The sequence below is a fragment of the Citrus sinensis genome, chromosome 4 (assembly GCF_022201045.2).
Source record: "Citrus sinensis cultivar Valencia sweet orange chromosome 4, DVS_A1.0, whole genome shotgun sequence".
NCBI lineage: Eukaryota > Viridiplantae > Streptophyta > Magnoliopsida > Sapindales > Rutaceae > Citrus > Citrus sinensis.
The window spans coordinates 16,065,703-16,075,601 of record NC_068559.1 but is presented as its reverse complement, the minus strand read 5'-3'; the positions used below and the strand labels follow the sequence as shown (position 1 = coordinate 16,075,601).

The 9,899-nt window shown below is 32.2% G+C and overlaps 1 protein-coding gene across 1 annotated transcript; it reads left to right on the top strand.

Moving 5' to 3' along the window:
* Positions 1–1,309: 1,309 nt before the first annotated feature.
* Positions 1,310–4,336, top strand: LOC107174553 (F-box/LRR-repeat protein At5g63520-like). Its single transcript, XM_025093433.2, has 10 exons — positions 1,310–1,769; positions 1,867–1,974; positions 2,068–2,160; positions 2,269–2,394; positions 2,495–2,596; positions 2,683–2,722; positions 2,870–3,022; positions 3,151–3,326; positions 3,449–3,549; positions 3,641–4,336. The coding sequence occupies exons 1-10, from the start codon at positions 1,575–1,577 to the stop codon at positions 4,122–4,124; spliced, it is 1,578 nt and encodes a 525-aa protein (XP_024949201.1). The 5' UTR covers positions 1,310–1,574; the 3' UTR covers positions 4,125–4,336.
* Positions 4,337–9,899: the final 5,563 nt, after the last annotated feature.

Below are 9,899 nucleotides of genomic sequence, written 5' to 3'. Positions count from 1 at the left end.
GGAGATCTTCAGAGTTTGATCAAAATTTCCTCTTTCAGCGTTAGGGGCCTCTACTTGTTTTGGTGCCAATTATGTGTTTTTATGATAAAAAATAACAAAATTTTGAAAATTTTATGATTATGATAATTCGTAAGAGTAAAGTGAAAAAATACCCTTCATTTTTTTCATTAAAAGCAATTCGGTTTAACACTTTTTTCAAATTTTACGCAACACTTATTAAGATTTCTTCAACTAACTTACCTTTTATATGCTGAATTATAATAATATTTATAGGTATCATAACATTTTCTTTGCAAGATTTGTGGTACTGTTATTTTATAGCTTTGTTTGGAGTTCTAATTTTTAAACTTTGTGAAATTTCGGATCTCTCGACTTCTTGTCTTCTATCCAAGAATTTTGATAAAATTAATAATTGTTATGAATTTAAGGATGAATTCGTAAGACAGCTAAATAAATAGACAGTACGCAAATAATATAAAGTCAATAAGAGGGCTTGGATGATATTATCTCTGAGATTTGAATTCAAATCATGTACGCAAATAATATAAACTCAATAAGAGGGCTTGGATGATATTATCTCTGAGATTTGAATTCAAATCATTCATATAATCTATACAAGTGAAGGGGCAGCCCTATTTCTAATCTCAATTGGCGAATTACATCTTAAGTATCAGATCATGTGTAATTTGAACCATTTAATTTAATTTTGTTACATTATCTATAATTTTAACCATCTAACTTGATTCCATTATGACGAATAATCACGTCGCATTTAATAAATCAAATGTTAAATTCGAATAATCTCATCACATTTGATAAACCAAATGCACTATGTTATAGTGAATAATCACATCTGACATCACATTTGATAAGTTGCAGTCTCATGCTTTGATAGCCAGAATGCATCTAATATATGTGGGATACAAGTCAGAAAATCACCAAGCATTTTACCGACATGTCATTTTTTGTTAGACGACGAGACAATGATTTATTCAGACAACAACCGACATTGTCGTTCGGCTTCCAATCTCATATTTAACATCCTCATTCAACATTAACAACAGTAAATAATGTGATCATATTGTTTTACCACGATATCATCAATTCTTGTTTATTGATTTCATTTCTTTAAGCTAATAAAACTTTTTTTTGTTGAAAAAAAAAGCTTATTTGTGAATTGGGTTGGTCGGAAATGAAAAGGCAAAAGTGTAATTACAAGAACAGAAATAAATCTCTCTCCTAGCTTAAAAATGTCCAAGTGCATAAGAAAATGGAATATCACTAAATATGGGTGCTGAGCTGATGCACAATCAAGAGAAAACAACAAGAGATATAAATATATAATAGTTTGTTTGAGAAAACACCAAGAACCAATGAATTCAAGAATCCAAATCCAGATACACATCATTAAAAATAAGGAAAAGAATCCACTACTCCATTAATGTCCTTAATGGCTGAAGTAACCTCTTTAGGATTATGCAAAAAGAGCAATAACTCCTCCATCTTATATTAAAAATGCTATAAAACAGCATCATGGTCACTCCCATTTTGATGCCAAAGGAAAGAAAACACAAATGGAAAACAAAATAATGGTGGGTGGTTCAGCTGCTTTGGGGAATGAAGATCTTCTTCAACACATACTTTCAAGATTACCGGCATTATCATTTGCATCAGCTGCATGTGTTAACAAATCTTGGAATAAAGTTTGTAATCAGATTCTCTCAAAGCCTAAGCTTGCATCTGCTCTCTCTCTTTCCCCTTCTCTTCATGTAAGTTTTCTATTTTGCTTTTCCTTTTCTCCATATTTCTTGTTAACTTAATTTTTTGTCCATGTTATGATTGCATATATACATATATGTACAATAGGTTGCAGTATCAGAGGTTCTTGATAAGGTTCTCTCAGAGCCAATTCGTCCACACTTTGCAATTGCCTCTGTTGGCATGCAGTCTAAATTGGCAGCCACTCACCAACTTGTATGCATTCAATTTTTTGCTCAATTTTTTGTTCATCTTCACATAAAGTTCTTGTGTTTTTTGATTAATTAATTACTTTAATTACAAATGCAGATAACAGCAAGATTAGGATCTAGAACCCCAGTCATTACTAATGCTGTTACTGGGATTATTGGGTTAGATGCTCATTTGGATGAAATATGTGAGGTTTGTATGCATCATCAAAATATACAATTCATTTATGTCTATGAATCATTGGTTAAATTGATGTAGCAAATTAGTAGTTATTCTTTTCTTATGAAAACGTCATTTTAGGTAAAATGGACATTACTTGAAGATAATCTCCTTAATGATTTTGATCATTGTTATGGAATCGTCTTGATTGTTGGATATGTACCTGGACTTAAGGTCGAGACCATCCCACTACTACGATCAAAGGAGGTAATAAGATCCCATCTCATTTTACATAGATTGTGTATATGCAAGGTGCAAAAATGATTTGTGTGACATCTTTTTGTCTCTTGTGGTGTTTCCATTTCAGGAACCTGAATTTAGCATGGTTGATAAGTTTCTGATGGATATCAGGCACTACTCAGCCTCCATTTCAGGATGCTCATCCCCTAATGGGATCATTTTGTTTGGAGTAAGTAATTAGTCATAAACCAGGTTTTTGTTGTTTTCATTTAAAGAATATCAATTCTAATGATGTATCTTTTGATTATATTATAGGATCAAAATATTGATATCAAACCAATTCTTGCAGAGATGGGTGAGTATTATCGCTCTTTATTCATATAAGCAATTTTTTTTTTCCGATTCCATATTTGAATCAATAATCTTACATATCAACTAATTGTTAGTTAAGGTTGATGTTTTAATATCACCATAGAGCTTGTGACCTCTTGAAATTTGTTAGATTATGGCTTGCCTGAGGAAACAGTCATCGTGGGTGATGCAACTAGCTGCTTTTTGTTTAAAACTGGGGAAAATTCTCAGAATTACAATGGGGCTTTGTACTTCTTTGATGCCGTTGCTCTAGTATTTTCAAGGGATAGTGACAATTCAAATGGTACCTAAATTATTTCACCAAGTCAATTACTGTTTTTGTACATAGTATAAATTTTTCTTCATCACTTCTACAGGATATTTAGTTAATGTTTAATAACTTTGTTTCCCACAACTTGTTTGATTGAGCAGTTCCAGAAATTCAATTTGACATTACAATGTCAACTGGTGTATTACCATTTGGTCCTGAACTCAAGGCTGTTTCAGTAAAAGAGCATAATGCAGATTGTTCACTTTTGACTGCTAGAATGGAAGGATACGATGGACTTCTACATGGCGAAGAAATTTTAGAAGACATTAAAGAACATGTATATCAGTTCTGAAAGCTAACCCTTTTCAATTTGGTTCAATTTGGTCTTATGGCAGCAAGGTCTGGCCCCTCATCCTATCTATCTTGTTTATGCCTGAATTTAGAGGTGCTCTTTTGCAGATCGATGATAAATATCCTTATTTATACATTGGGGTCATACATCAAAGAGGGTCACTGCAGTTCGGATCAAGATCATATATGTCATTGTACGAAGTTTTGGGGTAAGACAAGTGACCTCTATTTTTGAAAAGGAATGCATGTATAATGTTTGTAAAACTTTTGCCGCTTTCCTTTGGCTGTGGTCTTGAACAGAGCAGAGGATCAGTTCTTTATTGTGAATGGAGTTGGCATCAAACCTGGCGATTCTTTCATATTCTACCACTCTGATTCAGATACTGCATCATCATCTAGCATCGATGTCTTAGATGGCCTCAGACTTCTGAATGCATCATCTTGTTGTGGCACAATTGGCCGCAATGTTACTAATGCTAACAAGGAAGTGTTCGGAGGCTTAATCTTCTCTTGCTTTTCTCGTAGTGTGCCACTCTCTGACGACGACGACGACGACGAAGATGATAATGATGTTTACTTTGAAAGCTATCCATTCTGCAGGAACTTCCCCGAAACCCCACTAGCAGGAATATTTTGTTATGGAGAAATTGGACGTGGCCGCGGCTTAACAAGATTAATTAATCAAGAAGAAGAAGATTGCTCAATCTCTGGTCGATGCCTTTTGCATCACTACAGCACCGTTTATTTGGTCATGTCATACACTATACCACCTTTGTTGCATTAGCTGTTTGATTTACTTTTTAATATCCAATGAAACTTGGGTTGGATCCATATACGAAACTCGGGTTATTAGTTCATGATTTTGGCAAATTTAAGGTTTTGTTTTTAATAATCTCTTAAAAATGTACTGGTTTAATTAGTTATGCATAATTGTATATCTAGTTAAAGTATAAAGTTTGTGCGAGACAGTCATATGAATTTCATCCCTGAGACAGAGGCATGAATAAAAGAAATTAATGAGTAGAACTTAATTTCTTCCATAATTACTTGTTTTCATTTTTTATTTCGCTCTATTTGAAATACAAGTATGCAACCCAAGAGGGGGGTGGATTGAGATTATAAAAAATTATTCAATTTATTAAAGAAAATCTTAATGCAATTATAAATCAAATTCAAAGCAATAACAATTAAGAAGATCACAATATAAAAAGATAAGGGAAGAGGGATTCAAACACCGAGATTTTTACGTGGTTCGGCCAACCTCACCTACGTCCACGCCTCCAAGCTTTCCGAGCTTGAGGATTCCACTAAGCAAGCCTCCAAGGCTTCAAATGCTTACACTTGACTTCCAAGGTGTTAATAGACCTTTACAACAAGAGATTATCCCCAATCTCTTAACCCAAGTGTATCCCAATACTTACAATCACTCAAAGTAAAAGATTACAAACTGTTTTGCCTCTCACAATATATAAGATTACACAATGATGCTTAATATGTGAATAGAAGAAGCAAGAATGTGTTCTAAGCTCTATGAAGATTGTATTCTCGAATATTAGCTCAAAATGATCGTGTTGTGATCAGCCTCCTTTGAATTTGAATGAGCTTATTTATATTTAGAGCTGAAAATCTAGCCGTTACAAACTGTCGGACAGAAAACGATTCGCCGTTAACCATTAACGGTTAACCGTTTAGGCTGGTCAAAGTTACCGTTGGACCAAATTTCAAATAAACGGTTAGGCGTTTAGGCTTAACCTTTCGCCGTTAACTTCCAGAGACCTACAAGATAAACATTGGTTATCCGTTTACACTAAACGGTTAAGGACTTGCGTGAAGTGGCTTCTCTGGATATTATCGGTTAACCGTTTGAAATAAATGGATCGCCGTTTGTCTCCAGTAACCTGCAAAATGAACATCAGTTATTCGTTTTCATTAAGCGGTTAAGGGATTGCAGGAAGTGGCTTCTCTGGATATTATCGGTTGACCGTTTAAAATAAACGGTTCGCCGTTTGGCTTTAGTAATCTGTAAAATAATTTAGCCTTATCAGTTTTGGTTAATCAGTGATTCTGGACGTTATCGGTTAACTGTTTAAAATAAACGGTTCACCGTTAGGTTCCAGTAGCCTTCCCATCTTTGGTGTTTTTCGTTATTCATAAACGGCTAGAGCTTAGGCAATATGTTGCTCTCTGGTGCTAATCGGTTAACCGTTTAAAAGAAAACGATTTACCTTTAATTTCCAGTAACCTTCCCATCTTTTGTGTTTTCCGTTTTTCATAAACGGTTAGAGGTTTAGGAAATATGTTGCTCTCTGCCTTTAATCGGTTAACCGTTTTAAATAAACGGTTCACCGTTTATAACCAGAATTGCAATTTTAAACTAGTTTTTGCAGATAATCTCTTTCTAATTTGAAAATCCATCTTTTATGAAGAAATAAGGCAATGATTATAAGGGCTTTCATTTATTAAGAAATAGCTCCAATATTTTTGTCAAAACCATATAAAATTTGTTATCATCAAAATCAATATTATTAACATATTCATGTTAACATATTCATGTTAACACTATTTTTATTCTTCTTTAGTGCAGTCTGTTTAAAACTATGATTTGAAATGTTGGAGAAAATTAATATTAATGTTTTGAAGGGTAAAATTATGCTGCCACATGAGTTTGGTGCCCTTTTTTTTGGTCTTTTACTTGGTCAACTATATCAGAGTCTTGTTATTTATTATAAAAATAAAAAAATAAAGATTTTTAAATTTTCACACATTAGTCCTGCACCTACAAATTTTCAATTATAGTGCACCTACAAATTTCCAATTATAGTGATGCTTCTGAAAGCCATGATCTGTTTCAAAAGCACCTTTCCAAGACGCTGGAATGAAAACAATACTCCAACATCGCAGACTTGTCACTTTGGACAATGTAATGTTAGAAAAAGAAATTCTTTGGTGAAAACCATCACCTATAATCCAGGAATATTCATATTGTATAACCAAGAATCAATAACAAAATATGCGGAAGCGTATTTGAATCTATAGTGCTTAATTACTCTTTAAAATTGTGTGGTTAACCTTTCAGTTCAACACGTTCTCGTAGATAATCTTTTAATTTTCTCTGTGCTTTCTCTCTGACAATGTGATGTCAAAAAGAATAGAAAGATACATGTGACTTAGGGACTATGACAACTTATATAGACAACTTTTCTTATTGTCTTTAGATATTCTTATTTCAGCCCATTATAGAAATAGAAATTACCGTTAAGTCTCTACACATTAAAAACCCATACCTTATCAGATATATTAAAGCCATTATTGAAAACCTTAATAAATCACTTTTAATTAGGCTTAAACCAATATGACAATCCGTAATACATAATTATTCATATATAAGACGAACGTTGGATTAAAGATCCAACAATGCTAGATTAAAAATCTAACAATCTCTCACTTGGGTATGTGTTATAATTATTTTTTGCAAAAAAAAAAAGAAAAAGTATGAGCTCAACCTTACTGTCATTGTCAAAATATATCTATAACTGATCCGGTCCATCGATCATACTAACATAGGATCAAAGTGACCTTCGTTACAACTATCGTAACGAGACCTATCAATGGTCACTATCCCAATACAATTAAGTGACATGGATCACGATGTGGATGTGTGGCATGGAAATTTCATGCAATGTGATCTTAACATGCATATTTCTAATTGATCCACCTTAAACCTTAGTGAGATCAAATTACACTAAAATTAGAGTGTGAATAAACTATAACTTTATCTCTGCAGAAAATAACCTTGAATATCTATAAACTAAAATAACTGAAAAATGTCTATAACATAAGAGCATCTAAAATCACAAACTATCACTAAAACTGAATATCCTTTAATGAAATGACACCCATACGAGTAGTGTGCTCATGAACATCTTGGGTGGCAATCCCTCAGTAAGCGAATCCATATTCACGGAGTTTGTGCCGATGTGCTCTATAGACAACTGTCCACTCTGAACTCTTTCTTTAACGATTAGGAACTTGGTTTCTATATACTTTGACTTCATTGAGCTTATGTTATTATTGGAATATAGCACTACTGACTTATTGCCACTAAATAACTTCAGTGGTCTATCAACACCGTTTACTATATGTAGCTCATAACAAAATTTCATAACCATATTTTGTGATTAGATGCCTTATAATATACTATGAACTCTGCTGCTGATAACTCTATGAAATGAGAGTTATCATGACACATTTAAAGAGTAAATAATGTGATTTTATTGTATTTTAGTTATATTTTGTATGAACATCCATTTTAATTTATTTTTAAAAAATTGAGTTGTTTTAGAATAATTTGTACTTAGAATTTAGATTATATGCATAATTGTAGGTGATCGAAAGCTCAAGTTTTAACGAAGGAATGCTGCTGCAACAGACTTGCAGAGACAATGAAAGCACTTGTCTACAGAGGAATTGAAACAAGTCTGGAGCAGTACATATGCAGTAGTTGTTGTTGTAGCAATCCTAGAGCAATGACAGACTGAATTTCGCGCGCTACAACTAAAAGATTGCAATTTAAAGTTGGGAGATTGCCACTTTCCCTCATACAGTAATCAACATATATCATTTCCCCCCTTGCTGTTTTTATAATGGCCAAAAACCCCCCTGATAGCATAAGTTTACAATAGTACCCTTATTTTCAACTAATCTTTTATTTATATTTATTATAAATTAAATAAATCACATGAATAGAAACTAAATAAAAAATAAAGCATTAAAAATAAGAAATATATATTTTGATATGAGCAAAAAAATTAATAATAAAATTTTTTTCTTGTAATTATTTATTTTGTGAACATTTTCTTATAATAAACATTTTGTAATATTTAAAATTAAATGTAAAAAGTATAGGTAAAATATTTTATTATTTATCTTATAATAAATTTTTATTTGTCATTCAAGTTTTCTAATAATAATTTTTTATCATTTTATAATAATTTTTTTATATATTTATTATAAGAAAATTTTCACAAAATAAATAAGTACAAGAAAAAAATTTTATTATTAATTTTTTTGCTCATATCAAAATATATATTTCTTATTTTTAATGCTTAATTTTTTATTTAGTTTCTATTCATGTGATTTATTTTATTTATAATAAATATAAATAAAAGATTAGTTGAAAATAAGGATAATATTGTAAACTTATGCTATCAGGGGGGTTTTTGACCATTATAAAAACAGCAGGGGGGGAAATGGTATATGTTGATTACTGTAGGGGGAAAGTGGCAATCTCCCTTTAAAGTTTCCAAAAATGGAAGATGCGCACACTTTCGGCTGCCCTAATTCTGAGTTATAAAAGGAGCACGCATAAAAAGAAAAAGAGAGAGCCATTACTCAAGGAAAAATCACAGAGAAAAGCAAAAGAAAAACAGAAAATAAGAGGGATTTGAGGCTGCAATAGAGGAATCACAGTGAACAAGAATGAGAGATCGCAAGATTAAGCGGACTTTAACTCTTTATCTTGTTTTCTTATTTTCTATTTATTTATAGGGATGTATTTAATGGATGAAACAATTTTATTTACTGTTCTATCACAAATCATGAACTGAATTTGATTGTGGTTGAGTGATAAACGATCTTAATGAATGTTTGATTGACATATGTGCGTTGCTCTGTGTTTGCTAGAGCATTTTGTCTGAATTGTATTTATTTCAATTCCTTATTTCGGCTAACCACCAATTTAGTGGACACTAGCTAAAAAGCCTAAAAATGTTTGAATTAGTTAGTGGATCAATTTAAGATAATACTTGATTTTAGATTGGGTTTCCCAAGTTGAGTAAATCTCAATTTGAATAGGGTTATTCTTGATCTAAAATTAGTAATGAACTAGACATAGGGATTCACTTTGTAGGGTAAATAGAACCTAGAACGTTTAATGCTATATTTAATTTTGGCATAACAATTGGTCACTGTTAGGTTGCATTAGATATAAGATATCCAACAGGCGACAACTGAGGATGCATGAAGGATTCTGCCCAGTGCTGTAATTAATGCTGTAGCAACAGTACTATAATTAAAAATAGTCAATGCCATTAAGTGAGTAAACTTAGGGGTGGACATATTTTAACCGAACCGATCCAAACCGACGGTTTGGATCGGTTTCATTAATAAAAACACTGGTTTCGGTTTATTGGATTGCAAACCGACATCACTCGGTTTGGATTTTGGTTTGGAAGGATTTCAAATGGATTCAAACTGATCCAATCCAAAATTTACACTTTCATACACAAAGGAAATATACACTTTCATACACAATAGCATATCTCTTACTATAAAAACAAAAAGATAAACCTAATTTTCCAAACACTCACGCCTCCGCCTCCACCTCTAGCGCTTCCTAATTCCTATCATTCTCTAACTCTTTCAATCTCAAATTCTCAATCGCTCATTCTCAAGTCTCCTGAGGTATGTTTTGATTTTATTTTTCTTGCTAAGATTTTATTTCATTTTAGTCAAAAGTAAAAATGGATTTTGGTATAATTGATGATAATTTATTTAATTA